The following is a 27,913-nucleotide window of genomic DNA, read 5'->3' as shown; positions in this document are numbered from 1 at the left end:
TGCTGCTAGGTGGAAGCAAACATGTCTCCCTGCCTCCTGGAGATTGGGCAGTAGAAGGCATGTATTCTGTCACTCGACTGGAGCTTTAAAAATGCTCCAACTGGGTAGGAGCAGACTTGTGTTTCCCTACCCACACTCTTATGCACACGGAAATACATAATGGTCCAGCCCGGTGGGAGCCATCAAAACTAGCTGCTGGCTCCCGCAGTATGTGGGGAGCCAGCTTGGGCACCGGAGGCCCTGGAGCTTCCCTCGCGGCCCCCATCTTGCTGCTTGGTGGATGCTACAAATAAGTGATGCCCCCAGGGATGGGGTCCCTGGGGCAACAATAGGATCTGGGAGGGAGGGCAGCGCAGCACCCACCTCTATATAATGTTAATAGGCCTCGGGGGATTGGGGTACTCGTGGCCTATTAAGGCATGAGTAGGGTACTGCATAACTCCTCTCCACTTTATGATGACAATCGGAATTGGGGGATGGGGTCCCTGGAGCCTATTAAGGTTCGGGAAGGGGAACCACGTGGCCTTCTCCCCTTTTTTATAGCATTCGGTCCAAGGGTATTGGGGCACATTAAGACTCGGGGAGGGTGCTGCGTGGCCACCCTACCCTTTATAATGGCAATCAGTCCCGGGGATTAGGGTTCACCCAGCATATTAACCCTTTCGGTGAGTCGGACGGCCGGGGGCCATTCGATGTCACGGTGGGCGTGTGCGGAGGACGGCCGGGGCCATCCGAACCATGCCCACCCTTTATTTCACCTGCACCGCGGCGGAATTTGCGCTGCTGTCAACAGGTTAAGGCTCATGGGGTGGGGCAATGCGGCCCCTCCCCTTTTTAATGGAATTAGGCCCCCAGGTCCGTTGAGGCTCTGAGGGAGGCATCACACCCCCGGTCTCCTATATTTAAGAAATTGCCCCAGGTGGTGCACACTTTTGAGTTGAGGAGGAGGGCCATGCATCCTTTTCCCATAAAGGCCCCAGGAGTTGGATACCCCGAGGCCCCTTGTGGTTCGGGGAGGGGGTGCAGGTGCCCCATCCCATTTAGATTAAAAAAAACTTAGGATGGGGTCTCCTGGGACCCGAAGTCGCGTGGACAGGGGGCCTGCGCGAATGGGTTGGCGTACACAGTTTTCTCAACAATAATGTTATGGTGGCTGTTGCATTGATATTATCAATGATGTAAATGAATCTGTCATGAGTGATGTAATATGTGGGGTAATTAGCAGTGCATGGCAAAGGCGCGAGTTACAGTTACCGTAGGGCACAATTTATAGTTACTTAAGATAACTAGAACTGGTAAATTTTAGTGGTATTGTATGTTTAAAACGGCTTGTTTTTATCGAGATTTTCACCTAACTATAATGCCACTTTAACCTTTGTTTTTTTCAGTGAACTTCTGAGTCAATGGGGTTTAAGTAAAAAACTTTTTTGGGGGTGGAAATGGGCCGATTTGCAGAACCGGACGGTTTCTGAAGCTAAAAAATAATTTCCAATGTACATATACCAAATTGCGATTCGGCAACTTGTTTCCAACCCACAATTTGGTTTAACGATTCAATATTTGGAAGGGGCATTTTTAGGGCGTCCCTTCCAAATACAGAATTGAAGTGGTGTATGTATGAATGTTTTGTGACCGAATTATGGTTGCAAAACATTAATATTTTTCCGACATCTGAAAGGAAGTGGTACTCGTTTGCAAATGGGAAGGGATCCCCAAAGGACCCCTTCATGAATGTGGAAACAAATATTTTTCAAGAGCAGGCAGTGGTGCCATTAAACTTAAACGATTCATTTTATGTTTTAAACGCATCCCGTTTTTATTTAAGCTTTCCTAAGTAGAGAAATTGTTGTCATGACAAATCCTAATTTGAGAGTCAAAATACATATTTGTTTTACTCCAATTGTTAGCCAATTACTAAAGGTCTTACATGAATATTTTATAGGTGAAGAGGCAAAGAGGAACACTATGGTACTCCACATGAGAGTGGCAAATTGTTAGACAAATAAGAAGAAGGTTTGATACTGATCACTTAGAAAAGAACACAGCCAGTTAAGAGATGAACCCTCTAATTCAGTGGCCTTGATACGGTTTAACAAAATTGCATGGTCCACCGTGTCAAATGCCGCTGATTGGTCTAAAAGGATAAGCGTATTGATATACTGGCTTGGCCCTATTCCACAACCGACCTCAAATCATCCATTACTGCTAGTAGAACGACTCTGTGTTGTTACAATGGCGAGACCTGGATTAGAGGTTGTTGAGGAAGCTGCTCTCCATTAGATGATTACATAATATTTGAGCAGCATCAGTCTCTTCCACTTCAGCATACAATGTTAGTTGCGAGATTGGACAATAATTCTTCACTGGCAGGCTGTCTCCGTTTTATTTTCAATAGTGGGAGTGCAATCATTTCTTTAAAAGATTGTGCCACAATGTGCTGTTCTAATGAGGAGTTCAATAAGGCCAACAGAGGGCTAGCAATCTTATTTAGCATCTAATTTAATATAAAAAGAGTACCGGGGTCTTGCGGTGACACACCTTTGTAAGATTGTACATTAACACCATGCTAAATGAGAAGAACGCTATGGTATTTGGTAAGGCGTTGGCACATACTGATGGGAAGTGCCCATGCTAAGACACCCTCTTATTTGTGTTCTTGACTACATTCATTTTTACTAGTATTCCATGACATAAATGTATATATATATATATTTGACATTACATAGTATACACTTTATTTTGAAAGGAGGGCTATACATCGGAGAGAGCGAACCCCAGTTAGCTGTGGGCAGTATCCACATGTCTATAGTAATAATATATGTTTGGTGTATTGATTGTGAGATAATGAAAAAAGAAATTTTGATATATACATTATTTAAATTCTCTTGGTTTTCAGGAATTAATGCCCAGGCTCGTAAGTTGCAGAGGAATCGAGCAAAGGGAGCGATGACCTTGCTATCTGGCTGTGATAGGACTTTGACCCCACCCACGCTTCGCCGCAGCTCGAGTGAGACCAGCTTGAATCCTGCTGGCGGGCAAGCGGACGAGCTAAAGCGGCACTACTCCACCCTGCCAGACGCCATGCGGAACAAGAATGGCAAGGAGGAAACTAATGGTCCGTCAGAGGAGAAGGGTGGTGTGGTGCGGTACTCTCTCTACCAATCACCTCACCTACTGCTCCTGCAAGGATATAGTCAGCAACACGTAAGCACTGAAACCGGCTCTATCTTTTTTAGACTATGAAATGATACTAGGACTTCTTGATAATGCAGGAGGGAGGAAGTAGCCAATCACCTAAGTAAGGCCTCCTATATACCAAGCCATCATCCATCCTGGAGGTCATATGCAAACCAAAGGGTTAACATAGTGGAGATCCACACCTTAGCAAATTTTACGATTTTGCTACCCAATATGTGATCAGAATATCATCAAAAAAAGAAAACATTGTATCAATAATATGGTCTTTCCCGTATTAACACATTGTCCTGCAGTTTAAACGTTACGAGCAGGTTTTCATATTGTTTTATTAACGTAAATAATGCCATTAGTATATTTCTAAGCCCAGGACTGGCCACCATGTTATTGTATACAGCTATTCTGGAAGTTAGAGGGAAAGCAATACAATTGTATGTGATTGAATGTAGGCAGAGATCTAACACTGTGTATTATAAGGATTAAAATACACCAATCCTATACCAGATCAGACTATTTGTCGAGGCACTTATCTTGTCGGCTCCTGCCCACATGGGTTCATGGAGTCCCTCAGTGAGTTGCCATATCCTACAGAAGTGAGACCAGGTTTCGTTTTCAAATGCATACAAATTCAAACACTTAATTGTTTGACTTCCCACATAACTTTTGGAAATATTGCCAGCTGTGACCAAAGTGTGGATTGTAGTTTAGATGTTCAACTTCTCCCCCAGTTCGCTTGCAGACTTTTCTCCTTAATTTACTAGTATTTGGTTAAATAAAAAGAGGACCATAAAATCTTCCTTGTAAATTGCTGACAGTAGGAGAAAGAAAGCAGCTGTAACATGTATCAGGTAGGTGTCTCTGTAGTATGAATTCCTACCCCAACATTCATGGCAGAGACTGTGCAGCTTCTAGCCCCATAATGCTCCCTGGGTGAAACCACACACAGCACAGCATTCACAATCACTGAAACTAAATAAAATGTGATATCACAATCCTAAAAATCAGGAATATGATCGAATAATCACTCAATCTAAATCTAAGATGTACCCCAATTTACAATTAGTTTGACATGTAGCCTTTTAGGCATTTCATTCACACAAGACATGTTTAGCTTAACTTAAAGCTATATATATATATATTTTTTTTAAAGTAGACAGTCTGGAAATGGGAGGGAGTTCAAGTAGGCCCCAAAATGTCTTCCTCAAAAACAGAGTGGAAAACTGCAGAAGCACCAAACACAAAACTCTGTGATGGTCCAATGTGGTTAGGGTTTGAAGATTAAAGTATCATGCTCAGCTTGAGGCACATTGACCAGTGATTGATCGAAGGGCTTCATCACCATCAAACAAAATGCTCCCAGAATACCCTTAACCAAGGTTGGCTGCCTTTAGTGGAGTGGTTTCACAAAGTCAGGGGCGTAATGCATAACTCTGCATCCCCTGCGGTGCAATGGGACACCACCATTTAGGGTGGTCCCTGTTCTGTTGAAAGCTCATGAATATCGGTGAGTTAGAGGAGGTTCTGGGCACCCCTCCACATGGGCCCCATTATCTTGTGTTATGTCACTGTCTAAAGCTGGGAACTACTGAGATCTGATTGGTTCATGTGTGTTCAAGGCATCAAGAAAGCCGGCGACAAAGTTCATATTTGTAAAAGAAGAACATACAGAGTGGAAAATTATTCTATTGCTCCTTCTCAAAATCCTTGAAGAAGGCACTTCAATTCTTTAGTCCTTTTAGGCAAATCTTCTTGGGAAAGAGGTGAAAAACTGAAAGTAGAGTTGTATCCATGTTGCTGTTACATCTCTAGCTCTTTAGTTAGCGTACCGTGCTGCATGTGAACAACCCTCTGCACCTCGACCCACAGCAGAGTGAAGCTACTGCCTGAGGCTTAAGGATTTACCTTGGCGGATGCAGCTTCCTTGATTCCTCCTTGATAGTGAGGAGTAGTCTGCCTCTGCTTTCTACTACAGTGTATAGATTTCATCTACTTACGGCCCAATTACGATGTTGTTAGGAAACTGTCCTGAACTAATCACTTCCGGAATATTTTCAAAATGAATCGGGTCCTGTGAGTCCAGACGACTGATCACGATGCTTCCCAAAATCGTTCGGTTGGACTCGCATTGACTTCAATTGGAGCCTGTGTTCCGAACGAGAACACAGGCTCCCATTGAAAAAAGGGGTGGTTGAGGAAAACCTTGCACCCTGTGGGGGGCACCCCATGGTGCCTGCCACATTGGGCATGGTTGGGAAGAGGGGTCCCTTGGGTACCCCCACGGGCCACATTCGTAAGACTCAGTATGAAGGGGGGGGCCCGCAACGGCCCCCAAAGACACATTCTGGCAGCCGCTTCATCTCGGACAAGCCGAATCGGTACGGCTGTCTGAATCGGTCATCGTAATCACTCGTCCGGAAACCTTGTCCATAGAGCTGTATGAATCGGCTCTGAAAGACTCAGGCTGTCTGGATGCCTTTCGGAACCGATTCGGTCTGCTCGAACAGTTTCCGGGCATCGTAATTGGTCGTTGGGAAATCTGTACGATGCGTTAGGAAACAAGGATTGCGAATCAGATTCTGCATACCAAATCCCACCCAGAGCCTTTCCTAACGACAACGTAATCGGCCCCTTAGTTGGAAAAAGGAGAGATATTGTCCAACCTGTTGTTGGCATATAAAGAAACCTTGTAGACTATGAATGCCATTTTAAAAAAATTAGGCGTTCAGCCATTCTGATGCCTCCCTGCCTAAAGGAGTATATTCTGCCCAATTTAGATATCCCCCACTGGCCTGACAGGGATCTCTTAAACCTTCAATGCAGATCCCAGTGCAGGGGTTGCACTGAAGGAAACAACTTTGAGAAGCAAGCACTGTATTAATTTCGCCAGCTTTACAGAGTTACTCGTTTGTCAACAACAAACTCCGAAGGCGGGAATTGGTATAGAAATAAAAACAGTCAATGACCCTTTCGTGCAGAGAGATTGCTCCATGCGAGTCGGAGATGCCGGACCTTCTGCAATATAATGGGTAAAGAAAGAAATGCAGGGTTACAAAATGCATGCATGGCAAGCAATTCAAGTTTGTCAAACCAGATTTTTTAGATAATTAGCATAATAACGCACTTAGGGCCACATGGCACACAAGCCAGAAACAGGGCTGCAACAGGGTGTCAAAGTGACACCCTGTCCCCCTTGGCAATTCGGTATTTTTACCGATTCGGTAATTACCGAATTGGTATTTGCCATTGATTCCTATGGGCTTCAAGGCCCATAGGAATCAATGGCAAATACCGATTCGGTAATTACCGAATCGGTAAATACCGAATCATACCGATTCAGTATTTTTTACCGAATTTCTACCTACATATGATTTACCGATTCATGAATACCGAATCGCTAAAATTCAGTATTTATGAATCGGTAAATCACATTTACCTACATCTAGGCCTTAAGCCCCTATTAAGAGTGGCTGGTGTAATCCAAATGTTATTTCCACGCCACTGATATTAGCTTGTCCTGAGGTCTCAGTGAATTCAGGGGTGGGGATATGTAGTAAATGACAGGTTTTTGAAAAATAATATGCGGGGATCGGTGTTTCTGCATCAATTCCCACATGTTTTCCACTGGTGTTAGACGCAGAAATGTTGGCTGCGTTGAAAGAACACAACATTTAATTCAGAAGTGCCCAGTAAGGTTCAATATCTGGCCATTTGGAATTGATAAGCCAGTCAAAAGGAGGAGTGTAGTGTTTAATTCAATTTTGTATTGTCTTCTCCGCCCTTAAATGATCATTATGATAGAATTTGAACAACACTGCTGCTAACAATTGGCACAGGATATGCACGAATGATAGCTCTGATTTGTTAGATGCAGCTTTCTTTAGCTCTGGATACAGGGAAAGAAATCGAGTTTTATTAAATTATTTCTTGGTAATAGTAGTCTAAGCTCTTCATTTGAACCCTCCGACTAATCATGATTCGGTTCATGCTCCTGTTTGCTCTTGAACCTGGACGAAAATTGAAGGGAATTTCTGCACACCAAATGTTCTTGCCTGCAATGTTTTTGCTAGGTCAATCTACCACAAATCATGAGGTCAAACTGCAGAAAGTCTAAGCGTGTTCAACTCGGAATGTGGGGGTGGTGACAATTAATGACTTATCAACCATTTGAGGTGTGAAACACGTGGGGGCAGATTTACAAGCCCCCTGCGCCTCTTTTACGCCGCTGTTGCATCACTTCTGTCACTCAGCGGCGGCGCAAAAGATGCACCATGGTGCGGGGTATTTACAACGTGACGCATCTCCCAGATGCGTCACGTTGTAAAGCCCTGCGCCAGAAGGAGGCGTTCCATCGCAGGGGAGGTGGGCGTTCCGGTGCTGGAACGCCTCCCAAAAGTAGAGAGTGAAATCTACAAGATTTCACTCAGTCACTTTTGGGCCCATGCTGCGTCAAAACCCTGCGCCTGCCTGAAGCAGGCGTAAGGATTGATGCAGCATTGTAAGAATAGGGCTCCCCGGAGAATTGCTGGAGCTGCGTCTCGCTTGCGACGCAACTCCGGCAATGCACCGCCTTTACTGCAGCAGATGCGTCACGCATCTGTCCGTTTTTGCCCCATGGTGCGCCGCATTGTCAATGTGGTGCATCCACGGTGGAGGAGGAATGGCGCACAATAAGTGGCGCATCCCTGCTGATATGCAGGGATGCGCCACTTATTGTAAATCTGCCCCTGAATATTGTGCAAACTGCACACCCACTAATTACGATGCCGACTGTATCTGTAATTAGCTAACGCACAATTTGCTTCCAGGCTTGCTCAACAGTCATCACAAATGCATAAAGCCTATTGCTCTTGATACCATGACTCAGTTGCTAAACAGTATTATACATTGTGATAATTGATGCACCATGCGAGTAATACTGGAGTTATGGTTTGCATAATGAAACGAGCCATAGCTATTGTCCCAACTTTTGTGGTGTCCACGTCCTCCGCTGACCCTGACATTTATCTTAGAACCTGGTTCTTTGCAATCACTTCGGTGTGGGGCGATAGTATTTCAGATGCATCTGCTGATGGTCAGCACTCCATCCCAGTATGTGAGGATGAGCTTCCTGTTCAGCATTATCTGTAAGACTAAGGAGTACTGCTTTGGGAGGTGCACATTGTTTTGAAGTTTAGTAGGTCCTTTTGATATTTTTTCTCAAAACGAAAGAAAGGCAAGGCCAAACTTAATATAGCAGTGAGAGTAAGGAGCAATAGGGGTGGGAATTGTTGGCATTATCTTCAAGGGGAAGATGAATGGAAATCCATGGTTCAGTTACATGATTGGTACATGCCGGTTAAGTATTTATTTTAATTGGATTTAGAGAAAAACATGTAAAGGAACATATGTAAAAAATATGGAGTGACTTATGATGGCTTTTTAATTTGTGGTCAGGCCTATTGAACATTCCAAGAGGTTTTGAGAGCCGGATTTTGCTTTCAGTCCCTTCCACTGAGTTGATAGAGACATAAGGCGCAGTCAGCCCATTGCAGCAATTGGCTGTTGGGAAAATGGTGTGTTAGTAAGCAGCAGGAGATGAAGGGAAAACGGCTGTTATGCTTCTTAATAGCAGTTAGCGCTCTTGAACAGGGAACACCGTCACTTAATGTCTGCAACAAAAAGTGCGGCAGGCTCGTCAACTTCTCTAAACAGGCAGGGAGCTGCCAGTAATGTAATTTTAACATGAGAAACTCTCATTACATTTTATGGTTGAACATCAATATACATTCTCTAAAAAAGAGTTGTAGCACCCAATGGGGCAGGAGCAGGGCAGAGCGTGGAATTTAAAAGCAACAATTAAAACATCTTGTTGAATCTGGGTTTGCAGACATGTGTGAAGTTGTGTCTTACATGTCTGTATCGGGTGTAGGCACAGAATATCGATTAGGCATTATCGAGGACCAAAATATAGACAGCTGAGTATGTGTAGATTTTGTATACCTAACTCCAAATCTATGTACCTTGACGATGTGTTTAACTTTGAGATACGTAGATCTGTAATTAAAATGCCAAATCTATACATATCTATATGCGCTTACCTTCTCGTTATTTGTTCCTTGGTATTTTGACTACGATATCAAGGTATTTCGATATTACCTGCTCGATATTCCAGGCTAGAAGCGCTGTATCTTAGGTCTCCCAGTGGATTGAATCCAGAAAAGATTAGTGCCAGGATCATCTACGATGGAAAACTGTTGTAGGGCTGAAAAGTTTTCCAGACATATTTATTTTATTTTACGCCACCTGTGTGGACAAACCGTGGTTACGAGTGCGTTATAAGAGCCTTCTGTGGACGAGTCTGGTTTCATTCATTTTTAAACTGGAAAAAGGCTGGTCTCAGCAACCCGCCGAATTGTTAAATCAACACTGGGTTTCAGGATTTCCACAATGACTAATGTATAAAGGTAATTTGCATACAAGAAATGTAAGTGGAGGTTATTTGCATATTTATTGGTTATTCTGAAAAGCAGATTGGATTGTACTCAAGAGGGTGATATGCATATGTTATTGAGAACTGTCTGCTGTTGGCTGACAAAATTACTTTTATGTGGACAGGTTTTTGGATTATAGTGTAAGTGCAAGATTTGCTTGAAATGCCTGAAGCTAGAAAGTGGCCTTATTGATTATGCATGCATCTGCATGTGCCTCGATTTAGACTTCACGCCACAAGGTCACGGGTAAAAGATAGGCAGTCTTTCACAAAATGTAGACATTTCTACTACATATTACAGTTCATTATTTTTCACATTTTTAATTCACATTTTCTTTTAGGCTGAATGACACATTTCAATGATATTTATACAATGGAATTCAGTTTTGAGTTGTAATTCTTTTATCCAGCCTTTACCAAGGTTTCATAAAAAACAGTTCTATTTAAAAGCAAATAAATCCAGTGGTGATTCTCCACTAATAATCCTATTTAACAATTTAACTAACGCTAAACAAACCATAATACTTTAATCTGTCAGCATTTAAAACTTTGCTCTTTTCACTTTTATTGTATAGTGATCATCACTTTACAGTATCATTTAAATATCCGGTATATGTAAAATATATACCTTGTATGAATATCAACAGTCAATAATTGTGCCTTCATTTTTAATCTTCTTAAAATATTTAAAACATCTTTTAGTTGCTGGTGACAATATAAGAACATCTATTTTGATTGGGATTATCAGTACTCAAAAGCAGACATACATTTAGAGAGTGTTGCTTAGATTCCAAAAGATATTTCATTCTCGGGAAGCATTCCATAAATCCCTCTCAAGTATCGTGTAGTAAACATTTCCAATTTCAACTTTAGATAAAGCTCCATAGTATCTGTATATGGTATTTTAGCATGGAAGGCTAGATTGTCTAGATGCCAATGAATTTGTTTACGTGTGTATACTCTATGACAGGACTTGAGCAACCTTCTAGATACAGAAGGCAGCAAATCAGAGAAACGTGTTTGCTAAAAATGAAAAGAAATGACACAAAGTCCATTTATATTTTTGTCACTGGCTATAGAATACAAGATGGTGCTGCTCTGAGTAAGTAGGCAGCAAGAGTTTCTCTTCCCCTCTTATTTAGTGATAGTATAACCAATAACGTCAATGTACTGACATTGACAGTTAAGGGCAAAAATCACTGTTCCAAGCTAACAGCGTTCATGGTGTCTCCAGGGGGCAAGGTCAAAACTACCTCCACATAATCTATAATCAGTCTTGTATGTCCTCCCTAAATGTAGACACAGACGTTGTTAGAGTGACCACCTTTTCATGAAATGGCTTTCAACATCAAGGGTGGAGAATACACCTTTGACCCCATACAGAATAATAATATTTGATCAATAGTTCACGGTTGAGGTTCTTGAATAGCCAAACGCATTCATGAGAGCATGCCAAGTACCCAGCTCACATAGATGATAACCTAACTATTTTACAGATTGAGGGGATTATTTAGGGTTTGGTGGAATGGGTAATGTGCCTTGTGGTCCTCCTTCCCTGACAAACTGACCGTTCCACCACTCTATTTAGAGTCAGGGAAAACCACCAACCCTGCAGCGGGAACTGAACACCGAGATCGACGTCGGTACCGCCAAAGCCACGAAGCGCCAAACTGCTGCCAAAGAAGCCGGAGTGTGTGCGCCAGAACGACACCCCAAGCGCTCACAACCGCTGCCCAAGGCGAGAGAGTGGCGCGTATGCCAGAGCGCGACCACCACGTGCCCCCAGAAGTAAGCAGCCGGCCCCCGCCTAGCACCGGAGAACAGTGTACAGTCCCGGGCACGGGGCGAGGAGTGAGGAGCCAGAACCGGGGCAGAGCGAGGAGCGAGGGTGAGTCCTAACCCCGCCGCTTCTCTCACGCGCGCAAAATACCTGAAGAGCAGGCGCCAGAAGCGAGCACACGAGGCATGATGTCCCGCGCGGCGAAACCCACGCACCCTCCATGGCGGCCATCTTAAAGTCAGGCGCCACTCGTTTCAAGGACTGTGCTGGAGAAAAAGGCAGCCAATAACAAAAATAAGAACTGTCGTGAAGCATGCAATTAGCTAACAAGGCCTGGACAACGCTTCATCCAGCCATTCAAGATCAATTAGGTGCAGATGTCCGACCTGGACCCTGATAGCTCCTCAGGCACTGCAAACACAACTCCAAGTGTGTCAAACACAACAAGCTCAGGAAGCCCAGCTCCAAGTACAGGAAGCCCAGCTTCCCCAACAGACGTGCCCACCATGGCAAATAATCCCATCGGAGCCTCATTCATGCGCCAACCACAGCCACTACCACTGACGCCGGGCAACAGCATGGGCCCATCGTGGAAAACATGGAGTGAAGATTTTGAAGACTATATGGTAGGGTCCTCGGTGCAAGACACTAAACAAAAACTGGTGGCTCTAAGAAACCTGATTGGCCCAGACATTGCGCAAATTATCAAAGAGCTGCCCAACGCAGCAACAGCTACTTATGAAGAAACTAAAGCTGCCCTTGACAGACGTTTTGTCCACAAACGCAACATAGATTATGAGCGTCACACGTTCAACCTGGCCACGCAGGAAAAAGGTGAATGCATGAGCGACTTCATCATGCGCATAAGAAGACTAGCGCGACATTGCGATTTCGACAATTTCAAAACGGAAGACGCTCTGAGACTCCGCATCATCGATGGATGCCAATCTGAAACCCTACGCCGGAGACTCCTAAAAAAGCCATATACACTGGAAGAAATTGAAGAACTAACAAGAATTAATGACCAAGCGGAAGACTACGCGAAGCGGATGGGGACACAGAAATCATCTGATCAAAAGGACACCGCTCTGCGAATTCAGGCACACAGGTCCCCCAAGACCACCAAGCCCACATCCAAATCTCACAGGTCCTATACTACTCGGAAGACGTCTTCAAGACGAAGCTCGCGACACACGAGGTCTGCGAAGTCCACACCCACCTCTGCGAAGTCCACACCCACCTGCTACAGATGTGGACAGGACTACCCACACTCAGGACAATGCCCAGCAATCGGACAACGATGTCACCGCTGTGGGAGAGACAACCACTTTGAGATCGCATGTCAAGCTAAACACCCAAGTCACAGATCGTCAGCCAAAGGACGTGAGGCACGTTATCACGCCCGAGCCGTAGAAGAGAGGGGAAGATGCTCATCTAGCTCATCAAACTCCAGCATCCAATCAGCCTACTCATACCAATCAAGAGGTCGTTCCGGAAGTGGCTCCCGCACCAGGCGTCAAGCGACAGAACCCCACCGGTCACGCAGAGACACCTCCAGTGAATCACCATCACGCAACCCCACATCACACGACAGTGATGAGTACAGTGATGAGTACATATGCATGGTAGCAGACCCGGACCGACTGAAGCGATATCCAAAACTCGACATCCTGATAGGAGACCATCCAGCCAAATTTGTCCTGGACTCTGGAGCCTCTCTGAATTACATCTGTGCCCTAGAATATCAAACCATGAAGCACAAACCCAAACTGGAACATGCCGCTGTCCGCATATTCACGTGGATGTCACGCAAGCCACTACCCTGCCTAGGCCGTTTCCACACCACTCTCACGTTCAAGGACCGGAAAATCGATGCCTACATCCATGTAGTAGAAGGACCAGAGGTGGCAGATTGTCTACTCAGTTTACCCACAGCAGAAAGACTCAAACTCGTAGAACTCCTCTACATGACGGAGGACGCTCCCGACATAATTGCGAAGTTCCCCAACCTATTCAAGGGGCTCGGGAAGCTGAACCACTTCAAGGTAAAACTCCACATCAACGAAAACGTGACACCCATTGCTCAACACCACAGGAAGGTGCCGTTCCACCTACAGCAAGCCGTCGACGACGAGCTCCAAGATCTCCTCCAAACGGACATCATAGAGCGCACGACAGGACCCACCCCATGGGTATCGCCAGTCGTGGTGGTCCCTAAAAAGGGGCAGGACAACAAAGTCAGGCTGTGTGTCGACATGCGCGCACCCAACACCGCTATCGAGCGGGAACGCCATCCTGGGCCGCACATCAGCGACATGATCACCAAACTCAACGGCGCCACGGTGTTCTCCAAACTCGACCTAAATAAGGGTTATCACCAGCTGGAGCTCCACGACAAGTCGAGATACATCACGACTTTCACCACGCATCAAGGCCTATTCCGCTATAAACGCCTGAACTTTGGCATTTCCTCGGCCGCTGAAATCTTCCAGGAAGCCATCAGGCGAGTCATACAAGGCATCCCAAATGCCTTCAACTACAGCGATGACCTGCTGGTATTCGGGAAAGACCAAACAGAACATGACACCGCCCTTGACAGAGTCTGCCATGCATTGATGACCGCAAACCTAACACTTAATGCCAGCAAGTGTGAATTCCACAAAGACACTCTAAAGTTCTATGGACACATATTCTCCAAACAGGGCATGAGACCAGACCCGGAAAAAGTAGCGGCCCTAGCTGACACTCCAAAGCCCCGAGATGTGACTGACCTCCGCTCCTTCCTTGGCATGGCAAGCTATTGCGCACGCTACATCCGCGACTACGCCACGATCAGCTACCCATTGCGGGAACTCACTCGCCAAGGTCAGCCATTCGAATGGACGGACGCATGCCAGCAAGCTGTCTCCGTGATCAAACAAGCTGTGGGGTCAGCCATCAACCTGGCATATTTTGACACAAAAAAAAAGACCGAAATCACAGTAGACGCCAGTCCGGTGGGTCTGGGTGCCATCCTAGCCCAATATCGCGAAGACACAGACCAGCGACACATCATCGCCTATGCAAGCCGCAGTCTTACGGATACCGAAAAAGCATACTCCCAGCCGGAAAAGGAAAGCCTAGCTGTGGTGTGGGCGTGCGAACACTTCCATCTTTTTGTCTATGGCAAACATTTTACAATCATCACGGACCATCAGGCACTTATTACAATATTTGGAAACCCCAATGCGAAAATGCCACCGCGCATTGAACGATGGGGCCTGCGCCTACAGGATTACATCTTCTCCATCGTCCACAAACCAGGCAAAGCTGAAAACCCAGCTGACTTCATGTCAAGACACCCACTGGCTGGTGCCCGTACCGCACTCTCTGTGGCTGATGAATATCTCCTCTTTGTCGTTGATGCAGCATGTCCTCCCACGGTTCCAGTTGAAGCCATTCAGAAGGCTTCTGCACTTGACCCCCTCGTACAGGCCGTGATGACGCGCATCCGCACAAATTCTTGGAGAGACACGAAACAGTCATCTCAGGACTCGGTTCAACTTCGCCAAGATCTGGCCGCGTTTCAACGCGTACGTGATGAACTCTCAATCAGTGACAACGGTCTCCTCTTAAGAGGGGGGAGAATCGTGATTCCACTCAACCTACGCCAAGGAGTCATCAACCTGGCACATGAAGGCCACAGAGGCATCAATGCAACCAAGAAAGCTCTGAGAGAACGAGTCTGGTTCCCCACCCTTGATCACATGGTAGAGACAACTCTGAAAGACTGCTTCACATGCCAAGTGGTAAGCCGGGAAGAACCGCCAGCACCACTACAAATGTCAGAGCTACCGGAAGGAGTATGGCAACAAGTTGCGGTCGACTTTTTTGGACCACTACAATCAGGGCAGTACATCATTGTTGCAATGGATGAATACTCCCGATTCCCATTCGCACACCTGATATCATCTACCCGAGCAACGACTGTGATCCCAGTGCTCGATGAGATATTTGCAGCCTGGGGCATCCCACTGCGAGTAAAGACAGACAACGGGCCTCCCTTCAACGGCCATGAATTTACTAACTTTGCAACTCATCTCAACTTCAAACACCAGAAAATCACTCCACTGTGGCCACAGGCAAATGGCATGGTGGAACGATTCATGGGGACACTAAAGAGGGCAATCCAGCAAGCAGAATTAAATCACCGAGACATCCAGCAGACATTGAACGAAGTACTAAGATCATATCGAAACACGCCACACAACACCACCAACCAGTGCCCAGCCACTGTGATGCTAGGAAGGGCGCCTCGAACGAGACTACCCATGCTGAATGCGACTCCTCAACAACGAAATGTCACGGTTGATCATAATACCCTTGTGGAAATAGATCACAACAAAAAGCACAGGATGAAGACATACGCCGACCAGCGTAGACACGCCAAGGACTCAGACATACAAGAAGGAGACTGGGTGATAGTGCGAGGTGATCGACGAGCCAAGGCAGACAGTCGATATCTCGACACTCCCATGCAAGTCACTAAGAGGAAAGGAACCATGGTCACAGCCAAAACTGACCACAAGCAAATAACAAGAAACATCTCACACTTCAAAAAATGTAGCCGGCGCAGCCGACACGAGTTCACGTCCGATCAACCCTCAGGTGACTCCTCCAACCAGAGTGACAGCAGTGACCAGAACCACCACAGTCCCATGCGAATGGTGGAAACCACAAATCATCACAGTCCAGCACCGAGACACAAGGAACGTCCGCAACGTCTAATAAGAAAACCTCGACGTCTGGTCGAAGAGATCTAGAGGAAGTGAGACTTTGCAAAACAGGGGAGATGTCACATCGTCCCGCCTGACCATGCTTGGGACAGGACAGGCGAGCAGGAAACAGGAAGAGGAAGGGGCTTCACAGGAAGCCTGTAGTCTGTAAGCCAGTGTGAGGCTGGCAGGGAATAAAGAAGGAAGCAACTAGCCTACCTCCGTGTTGGTGTGTATTCTTGCTATGAGCGCTGCGACAAGAGCCTGCAGCGGCTGTGCTGGTGGTAACCTCTGACCCGGTGGTATGTCTGTCACGCATCCACTGGGTCACAGTGATGTTCATCCCATCCTACTGAGGGCGGGACTACTGGCAGTCACTTTCTCTCACCCATGTCTGTATTGAAAATGTTAAATGGCTCGTACACACAGGAAAAAGCTCACTGCCTGTCTGGTTCATTTATTTTATTGTTTGAGAAAACAAACTCCCACTTTGAGAGTTTATTTTCTCTGAACAAAAAAAAACATTGACTGAGCAGGTGCTTTATTCATTGCATATTCTTGGCAAAATTCACTGTTGTGAAGGGAGCTGCCACCACAGTAGATCTCTTCACAGCAGAGAGATCCCCTCTAACTAGATGGGGATCCCTAAATATACCGGATGGTTGTTTGCAATGGTGGTGAAGGTCGTGACCTCTCCCACACTGGTTGGACAGCGAGCAACCCACCAAAGTGTAATTAAGTCCCTTAATCCCTCTATAGCCTTATTATTAAAATGCAATTCAAGGTTTTCAGAGTAGAGGTTCCCACCCATGTTAATAATAAGTTGGTTATCCTCTGCACATCCCAACAACGAATTTTGCAGGCTTCCATTGTAATTTGCCAGGAGTCAGATGTGTTAAGCGGCCATCATTCCAATTCCTAAGCGGACTAGCCTCCAAGCAACTAACCTTGGGAACATATCAGGCCTCTCGCCTGTCTCCAAAATGGCGGACAAAGAAGACGCCGCCTGACTCGAACCTACACCGGATTTGCCTCTTACAACTAACAAGGTAACGACCACTGCGTGGGCGCCAAGCTACAGCCCTATCCACCTTTTATTGTAGTAAAAAGTCTCCTCACCGGCTCCCTTTGCTGCCCACCACCACCTGTCTCCAAAATGGCGTACAAAGAAGACACCGCCTGACTCGAACCCCCACCGGAGTCACCTCTTCCACCCAACAAGGTAACGACCACTACGTGGGCGCCAAGCTACAGCCCTATCTACCTTTTATTATAATAAAAAGTCTCCTCACCGGCTCCCTTTGCTGCCCTCCGCCGCCGACCCTGTGCCTGACCTCAAAATGGCGTCCAAAGAGGACATCTCCTGACCTCGCAGTGAGTTATTGGCTGCTAAACTCGTGAGGGGCGCCAAACAGGGGGACAACGGAAAGTTCTCCCACATTATCTACAACCACTTGCCCCCTAATAGACCAAAGAGGACCTGAGACTTAAAGCCTACCGTTACGTCAGACAGGGTGCAGCTCTATCAGAAAGATCATGGCTGTTAGAGCTTACTAACAGCAACCATAGAACTGCGTCAGGTCAGATCCCGCACCGAGCTGGCTGTTGGTGTGTATGGCTGGGAGGCATTCTGCATGTCCTCTCCTGACCAGAGTCTCCATCACACACCATTCCCATGGCGCTAGTTTACAAAGGTCCAACTGCCAATTAGAGATCGATTACCTGCAAACTCCTAAGCAGTACCACCCGGGCTTTAAGACCCCCTCCTCGGCCTGGAGCCTCACCCTCATCTCTCTACGGGAATACCAGGGTTCGCCACCCTGTGCCACCTAAAGCTCCAAGCTTCACATCGCAACTTATCCAGGCTCCTCCACCCTCTACTATCCTCACGATGGCCCGGGACCAGCCTCCCCCTCCTCCTCCAAGCCCACTTGCCCACCTCAAACCTCACAGTCGGAACTCCTTCACCATCATCTTCCCCCCCTCCTCTCTACAAAGCTTCGACGCACTTTCAAGCAGAAACTCATTCGGAAACATAAAGAAACCCTAATCATTGACATCTACCCCCGACCTCCATAGGACCGATGAAGATGGACCTAATATTCCACACCGATAGACCCGAATATTGGGTCTCCACAATCAGAACGCGGATGTTCATCGCCAAAACCACCTCCACTCCTCATAGCTGCAAATTAACTACGATTCTTCCGTTCAGATCAGTTGGCAGGGGCTATACAACCGTGACTATCTTCACCAATGGCACAGTCCTCATACAAGCCAACAATGATAACTTGGAAGCCTTTGACTCCTTATTTCCCTCTCTCAAGTCAGCCCCTCCTACCCTGCCGCACTTCGTCTCAACACCCTCACCGTCCACTCCCTCTACAGACAGAGAAGACCGCGACATGCCCCTTCTCGATCCACACACAGCTCGCCAGGCTCCCCCTCCCCCTGCCATATCTCACCCCCCACGCCCACCCATCCACCACCAACAGGAAACACAACTCTCACCCCCTACCCCCCCCCCCTTACCACCTCACACCCCACAGCTTCCACCCATCTCCTAGGACAATCACCTCCCTACCAACAGGCAGTCCTCAGCCAACGAGCCTCCCATTTAATCTCCCCCCTACTCTCAAACCTCCCCTGTCTTATCCTCCTCCTGACCCTCTCCCCTTCTCTCCCATGTCCAATCTCCCACCCAGCCCTCTTCCCACACCTCCCCCTCCCTCTACCCCGATCCCTATCTCCCAACCCACTCTCCCGAACTGCAACACGCTCGGCCCCACTGCAGCTGCCCACAACCCCCCCATTGACTCCATAACAAAGCGGCTCACAGCCCTGGAAAACCAGGTCGACACCATCACCCAAGGCCTAATAGAAACCCTCCTCAACCTCGGTATAGCATGCAATCCCTCCAAACCCCCTCCGCGAACGCCCCTCCTCGCCAACGCCAACATCACCCAGGGGCCCACAGCAGCCCTCAATGCCCACCCGATCGATCCCTATCCCAAGGGCCTGGTTCCCAGTCCCAAAAAATCTGAATTCTCCAGAGCCCCATGCACCAGGCCCCTGACCACAATCTCATCTCACACCCTAGCAGGCTCAAAACACCTGACCTCCAGACCGCTCAGATCAGAAGCTCCTATGTCAGACAGAGAAGCAGCATTACTAGCCACCACCTACGACTCTCCCTTCTCAGTCTCACCTAAATCTAAAATCCAAATAATCACTGGCTACCGGAAAGATCAACCCACTCTCAAACGACAAAGATTACCAGTCCTCACCGCTATACCTAGAGAGGCTAAAGACAAAACCACCAGCACTCAGGAGAAAATCACCAACTGCCTCCTAATGAACTGCAGATCGGCCTCACTACACGCAACGGACATAGCCGAAGCCATCCTCACACACGACATTGACGTTGCGTTCCTCACTGAGACCTGGCTAAACAAGACAACTCCCCCCTGCCTAGACATGCTGGTTCCACCTGGCTTCTCCCTCATCTCCAAAGACAGGATAGAACAACGAGGAGGTGGGGTTGCTATCATCCACAAGGACAGCTGGAACATCACAGAAACCTCCTCCTTTGAATACGACTCATTTGAATGTCTTTCCGCTGTCATCAAAACCAAAGACAATGACTCTCTACTATGCCATCTACTCTATCACCCCCCGGGCAGAAATAATGAGTTTGGAGATCAACTATCCAACCTGATTGCTCAAAACGCTCTCGGCGATTCCAAAAACCTAATTCTTGGTGACCTGAATCTCCGATGGAACGAAGTCCATAACCCTCTAATCAGATCGCTATCCAGCCTCCTCACCGACAACAACCTTACTCAACATTGCACTGAGGAGACACACTACAAAGGAGCCACACTGGACGCCATTATTGCACAAAAGAATTCAATCACGGTCAACCACATATTTCCCGTTGACTGGTCAGATCATCATATGATCCTATTTCACATCAACCACCCCATCATCCCGCTTAAACCTCCCCAAGACCCCCCCAAATGGTCGAGAAACCTCTCCCAAGTTCCCCTAGACATTCTAGAAGGTCAGCTAAGTTCACTTCTTCCAGACAACTCTCCACACCTTTCGACCAATGATCTCATTGACCACTACAACTCTGAGCTGGTCTCCATTCTCGATAATCTAGCTCCTCTAAAGCTCAAAAGAAGCCGTAACACTCCTTCTAGAACCTGGTTCAATGCGGACCTCAACGCAGAAACAAGAACTTTGAGAGCCAAAGAAAGAAAGTGGAGAAACAACCCAACAGCCATCCTTCGCCTACAACTAAAAACAGCCCGCAAGAAGTATAACAACCATATCAAAAACAAGAAATCCAACTTCTTCCGAGAGGCACTAGCCAATTCTAAAAACAGACCTAAGGAGCTCTACAACATAATCAGACATCAAACATCCAAGCCTCTGCCCTCACCCCTGCAGGCGTCCAAAGAACTATGCGACAACTTCGCCAGCTTCTTCAATGACAAGGTCTTAAAAATCGAACTATCTCTAGACATTACCAACACGGCCATCCCTCAGGCCCTCCCTTCCGGCCCCTCTCCCCTCCTTTGGCTAAGCTTTCGTCACGTGCAGGAAACTGAGATAATCTCGCTGATCTCGACCTCCAAACCATCAGCTCACATCTCAGACCCCATTCCTCCCTCACTAATCAAACAAATGAAGCTCACCTTAGCACCTATCTGGGGCAAAATCATAAACAGCTCCCTACAAAGCGGAGTGGTCCCCGACTGTCTAAAAATGGGACAAGTCACCCCTTTGCTGAAAAAACCCGGTCTTGACTCTACTGACTTGAACAATTTCAGACCGATATCTAACCTCCCTCTACTTGCCAAAACACTGGAACGCTGCGTTCTCCTGCAATTGACTCATCATCTGGATAACATCAATCTCCTGGACCCCCTCCAATCCGGCTTCAGACAAGGCCGCAGCACAGAAACCGCGATGCTGGACATCATAGACGACATTCACGGTTCTCTTGACGCTGACAAGTGCTGCCTCCTCATACTCCTTGATCTATCCGCAGCTTTCGACACGGTGGACCATAAGCTCCTCATCAAGATTCTGCAAGCAAGAGCTGGCCTCGGCGAGGTAGTTCTTGACTGGTTTTCTTCCTTTCTACACAACCGCTCGCAAATAATAAAAATGAAGAACTTCACCTCCGAAACCCAGCAAGTCAACAAGGGTGTCCCCCAAGGATCAGTACTTTCTCCTCAGCTTTTCAACATCTATATGGAACCGCTCGCAAAACTACTCAGGAATGCCAATATCCTCTTTCACCTCTACGCTGATGACACGCAGATCTACCTGGAAACATCTTCACTTAACGACATCCACAGACTAAATGCTGTCTTAAACGATGTTCAAGATTGGCTGACAAAAAACCACCTGAAACTCAATCCCGACAAGACCGAAACTCTTCTCATCTCAAACAAAGAAGACAATCCTCAAATCATTGAGTGGCTGAAGTCGATCGATGCTCTTAAAGGTTCTCTCTCGCTAGCTGATTCCGTTAAATCTCTGGGTTTCACCCTAGACCCTAAACTAACCTTGACAAACCACATTAAGAACTCGGCAAAAAGTGCTTTCTTTAACCTCAGACTGCTGAACAAAATCAAACCTTTCATTCCAAACAAGGACCTTAAACTAGCCACGCAATCTCTAGTTCTATCTAGACTGGACTATGGGAACTCAATCCTTACAGGTATCCCCAAATCGCACTTGGCTCCATTAAAAACAACACTACATGCGGCAGCAAGAATGATCACAGGATGCAAAAAATCTGACCACATCTCCCCAGCACTCAAAGAACTTGAATGGCTCCCGGTGGAAATGCGGAGCACCTTCAGAACGGCCTGCCTAACCCACAAGGCCCTCCACACCGGAAAACCAGAATACTTGGCAAACAAGCTCACAAAAGCAGGCCAAAGTAGAAATTTGAGAAGCTCCAACTCCCTGTTGCTCATCCTACCAAAAACCAGAAAGAAGAAAACTGCGGACTGCTCCTTCACTGGAAATGCCCCCAAAATATGGAACTCGATCCCCCGCATATCAGAACGATATCGTCCTATGCGGAATTCAAGAACCAACTCAAATCCTTGTTCCTCATCCGTTCCCTAGGTCCTGGGTAACTAGGATCACCCTTAGAACTATGTGTTATCTCTGTATCCTACTACCAATAAGTCCCACTGTTAAGAACTTCTCCTCCTCCATTATTGTCTTTCGATGATCGCCTTTATTTGTTACGTGTCTTTTTGTTCACCTTTTCATTCCTTTTACTGTAAAGCGCTCTGCTACCTTCGGGTCTTGTTAGCGCTATAGAAAACTTCTAAATAAAAAATAAATAATAGTGTTAAGGCATAATGGGAAAAACCTCATAGTTAAATAAAACCGAAGCAAGTACACAGCATTCCTTAGTATATTTTCTGTAATGAAGTAACCCGACAAAAATCATGTCTTGATTGTACTGGAAGCCCGGTATGTGATTCCAGTATTCAGATGACCATAAGCATTCCTGGGTGGAAAATTTAACTTCACAGGTCTTTCCCCTAAAACCTTATTTCTAAAAATATAACAGTTGCCTTTATCAAATGTGGCAGGTATTTGAATATTTAAGTCTAAACATTAAATAAAGTATGAATTAAACTACAGGTGCTGTCTAACCAACAGTTGCAAATAGCAACCTACTAAGTAGGGTCCTGCTTATAATTCACGCCTTCTTTTTTATTGGTAAAATCATTGTATTAAGTGCATTAAACTATATAGGTAGAAACAGGGAGTACAACAATTACTTGCACCCTGATGTATACTCCAACATACTCTACCACCAATCTGTGGGTCTTTTTTAAACAATACTTTAATGGCTTCATTCAACAGGTATTACAGCACAGCTATCATAAATCAAGTGCAAAAGTGACTGGGATTTATCGCTCATTGCATCAACATTGTCATATCACACAGCCTTTTCATTTCTAGAGCCCAACCGCGCAAAACATTATGCAGATTCCCTGCAACAGCCCAGGCCACCTTAAAAAGAAAATAAACTCAAGCTTAATGCACCAGGCGGTGAACACCTGCACAGCAGATATAAGCGTCCTACAGGTTCGAGCAGGAAAGCAAGCAACCCGTTCCTTACACATTAACAATACTTCCAATAGAACAACAGGGTATCATACCAGAGATGAAGGCTAATGAGTGGCATGCCAAGGGCAAATGTAGTAGGAACTATGGGCTGGCACGTCACTCATACAGTGGTAGATGGAGGCTCAAGGTGGTTTGTTATCATTTTCAATATGTTCAGACCATTGCTCAGCTACTTCCCCCCAGCAATCTGCTTTGAGAAATATTGGCAACCAATCAATGAGTCTAAACATATAACACTTATTCTTGCTCCAAAAAATGGTGCAAGAGAATCATGGGTAGAGGGAGTGGAAAAGATATAAAGATGCTAAAAATAAAGGTGCCTTCTTGCAATAATACTAATCAGGTCCCTCTCTGTCCCACGGCCATATGCGCACCACATATTACTCAACAGCCTTAAAGGTGGAAGCCTCTGCTGCACTTCACCTTCACTTGGATTTCAGTTCCTTATTTCTGCATGTTTGGCAATTCACCAAACAGAGTAACACGAAAAGTCTGCCATGCATTACTATATTACATTTAACCTGATTTTGAGGATTGACCTACTTTTTAGTTCATTGTGTTTTTCCATGTTTACTTTTAACTTCTTACTCATGCAGAAAAGGCACAAGTGCTTACATTACTCTGAATGTTGTCTGCTTCCTCTATCACTTCACTCTTTAAATTCTCGTTTTTATTTTATTAAAGGACAGTTTGGTTTACCTCCTGAACCGTGATCAGTACACCGTGGGCCAGAGAACACCATCCAGCAAACCCAGCATAAGCCTTTCTGCTCCTGACATCCTGCCTCTTCATTGCACCATTAAGAAGATCAGGACTCCAAACAGATCTGGTCAACACATGGAGGAGAAACTGGTTCTGGATCCCATCCCAGGGGCCCTCATTTCAGTCAACTTCTCAGACGTTGTGAGAACTACCCTTTTGCAACATGGGGACCTCCTGTGTTTGGGCCTTTACTATCTGCTACTGTACAAAGATCCCATGAAAGCGCAACCACTTCCTGCTCCCACGTTGGCCAGGTTAAAAACTTTGAGCAGGACTGCCCACCCAGAGATGGACTCCATTTGTAAGATGTGCGGCAATTTGCTGAAGGGAAAGGAGCCTGTGGCTAAAAAACACAGTCTGCCCTCCAACTTCGGCAGCTTGTCTAGAAGGTCTCCCAGTAGAAAAGTTCAGCTGGTCTATGATCGGGCCTTCGAGGACGTGCTGGTGGAGCGAATCCTGACGCTCATTGAACCAGGAGGGGACGATTACAAGCTGGCTCCGGCATTCCTCCTTTGCCTTTGCATTCAGCACTCCGCTGCTAACTTCGAACCTGGCGAGTTTGGTAACCTTCTACTGAAGTCCGCAAGAAGAATACAAAGGACCGTATGGGTCAGTGAATATGTGGAGAGCGCGGGTGGCATGGGGCTTGGATGAGAGGGGCTTATCAAACTTCTTCTAGGCACTTCAGAAGGTGTAAGAATGGGTGTCCAAATGTTAAGCCAGAGCTGTGATAGAAGCATAAGCTGAATAGACATAATGTAATAGTCTAACCTAAGATGCATTTGCTTGTGCTTGCAAAGTACTGGAGAAGTCTAATTTGAGTCAGGGATGTTTTATTGGTCATAATTTTTCTTCTGTTCAAAAATCTCTTACTTTTCCGACCTTCAAATTTCCCCTTACTTATGAATGAATGAGGAATTTATTAAGTGAAAACTATTGCGCGGAGGCGTCTTGGCGTTGCACAGCGGGACCAGGGGTTAAAGTATTATGTTCCTACTTTTGAATGAAAAGTCAGGTTTTCACGGACTTCCTGAAAGCGTGCAGGGAGTTTTTAAGTTCCAATGGCAAAGAGTTCCAGAGCAAAGTGGTGGAGCTGAAGAAACTTTTCCCACCCCATGTAGGTTTTCTGAAGGGAGCAACCGCAAGATTCTTGGACATGCTTGAGCGGAGGTTCCTGCTGGGAGTGTACCACCTGAGATGTTTTTTAAAGAGGGCAGGTCTGTACCCGTAGAGGGTCCTGGAAGCTGTGCATAGAGCTTTAAAGATGATATACTGTCTAACCGGAAGCCAATGGAGTATGCTAATGGCTCCTTTTGCTGATTTGAATCTGGGTACTTATTTATTTACATATTATTTTGTGCTGTAGCACTTTAGAAGCTTCATTGGATGACATAGCACGGCACTGAGCGAATAAGGTGGGCCCATAAAATAATCATTTGAAGGGGGCTAACATATTCAGATTATTAAATCATACCATAGAAATCCCTTTTGAAAAGTGACCTTCATCCAGTGACATAGTATGACACAGAGCAAATAAGGTGGGCCCATAAAATAATTATTTGGAGGGGGATAACATATTCAGATTATTAAATCATATCATGCAAATCCCTATTGAAAAGTGACTTAGTAACCTTATTGCCCAATACATCCAACATGCCTCTCTGGCCTCCAAAGAGCTCTTCCAGGTCATAAAGGAGTTCACTTCTCCTACATCCTGCCATGCCACTGTGACACTCTCAATGGAATTATATTTCAACCTTTCTTCCTTCTTTCAAGAGAAAATCAAAAACATATTTGCATCTCTATCCAAGGACATTGATTTATGACACAAATATTAGGCACTTTTAAACTACCCTCCATGGGTCTCGCTGCTTTTACACCAGTAATCCATACTGAGGTGCTTGCTACTGCGTAAAAGTATCAACATGGTTCTGCTCTTTACTCCTGTCTCACCTACATCCTAAAAATAAACACTATATTTTACGAGCCCTGTGCTGGCAAATTCCATAAACATTTCCTTTGCATAATGGAGGTTAGACAGACCACTAAGGAAGGGCGGGGGAATAGCGATTATCCACAAGGACCACCTTAAACTTACTACTACAGAGACCAACCTCCCTGAATGCGAGGCTCTCCTTTTCGCCATAAGCCTCTCCAGTAAAACAACCTTTAAGGGCATGCTAATCTATCGCCCCCCAGGATCCAGAACGAAATTTCTCTCACTTTTAGACAAAGTCATTGAGATGTCAATGGGATCCCCTCAATTTACCATCTTGGGCGATTTCAATTTTCATCTTGAATCTCTTGAAGACCCCGATACTGCAACAATACTCGGGGACCTAGAGGCAGCTGGTCTGTCACAAATTGTCAAACTACCTACACATTTAGCAGGACACACCCTAGATGGTCTCTTCACGAACAACTCAGAGATCTCTATCACGAATGTCCTCCCTTTAATTTGGACAGATCACTCTGCAATTTGCTTCTCTATTCCCATTAACTCCAGTCCACGCCCCCAGATAAATTCTGGGCTCACGAATTTCAGAGACTGGAAGAATATCAATCTTGATCACCTGACCCAGATGATACATGACAGCCCGGGGCTAAATAAACAGGACCCCTCTGCAGCTTCGGATACCTACTTAAACAATCTGAACGAAGCATGTAACAAACTAGCACCCATAAGAACATTTCACAGGAACAGAAATCAACCATCAGCCCCTTGGTTTTCTGAATCTCTCAGATTACAGCGTCAATATTGCAGAAACCTAGAAAGGCAGTGGCGTCGCCACTTCAATATCTCGGACAAACTGACCTATAAAAATGCCCTCTCCAATTATAAGAAACTTTTAACTGCTGAAAAAACCACCTACTACACCAAGCAAATTAATGAGGCCAAAAACTCTCCAGGGAAACTATTCCAGGTGGTAACATATCTCTCCAATCCTCTGTTACCCCGGTCAGAGGGATCTCAGGCCCTTGCAGACGCACTGGCCACATTCTTTAAGGACAAGGTCAGTGCTATTTTTTCCACCTTCTCGCCTGACCCTTCTATACCTTCTACCAAACCATCTACCCCAGATAAAACCCCGAAATTTGTAGCCTTTGAAAACACCTCGGTAGAAGCCATCCAGCCCTTAATCGTCCAAACCAAATCCGGCTCACCTTTGGACCCATGCCCTCCAAACGTTCTCAACCGCATTTCAGAAACCATTGCCCCTCTACTAACTACTATCTGCAATGCAATGTTTACATCCGGCACCTACCCCTCAGTATGGAAGGAAGCCATTATCAAGCCTTTAATCAAAAAGCCCACTCTAGACCCGTCCCTGCCAGCCAGCTATAGGCCCATTGCATGCCTCCCATTCCCGGCTAAGATTTTTGAAAAAATCATGAATCTACAGTTGTCATCCTTAATTCACAACAACAACCTACTGGATGATACCCAGTTTGGGTTCCGCCAGGGACATGGCACGGAGACTGCGCTCCTGAAAGCTGCGGACGAGATACGGTCCACTATGGACAATGGAGGAGCCGCAATCCTAATACTCTTAGACTTGTCCGCCGCCTTCGACACGGTCGATCACGTTACCTTGATCGACCGTGTCGCAGCTATAGGGATAATAGGCAAAGCTAAGGAGCTACTCGCCTCATTTTTGTCTAACCGCTCACAATCTGTGAAGCTGGGCCAATACACCTCCCAGACCTTTTCTCTGCCTTGTGGTGTACCCCAGGGATCCTCGCTAAGCCCGACACTGTTCAATATATACGTGTCGG

At 46.0% G+C, this 27,913-nt stretch overlaps 1 protein-coding gene across 1 annotated transcript in view; it reads left to right on the top strand.

Moving 5' to 3' along the window:
• The window catches only part of RADIL (Rap associating with DIL domain), a 444,288-nt gene that overhangs the window by 289,734 nt on the left and 126,641 nt on the right, over window positions 1-27,913 (top strand). The window contains exons 3-4 of the mRNA XM_078665013.1: window positions 2,897-3,204; window positions 24,059-24,745. Of these exons, the coding sequence (XP_078521139.1) occupies window positions 2,897-3,204; window positions 24,059-24,745 (995 nt within the window). The remainder of the gene's footprint in view (window positions 1-2,896; window positions 3,205-24,058; window positions 24,746-27,913) is intronic.

Source organism: Lissotriton helveticus, chromosome 10 (genome assembly GCF_964261635.1).
Source record: "Lissotriton helveticus chromosome 10, aLisHel1.1, whole genome shotgun sequence".
Taxonomy (NCBI): domain Eukaryota; kingdom Metazoa; phylum Chordata; class Amphibia; order Caudata; family Salamandridae; genus Lissotriton; species Lissotriton helveticus.
This window is presented reverse-complemented; position numbering and strand designations above follow the sequence as displayed.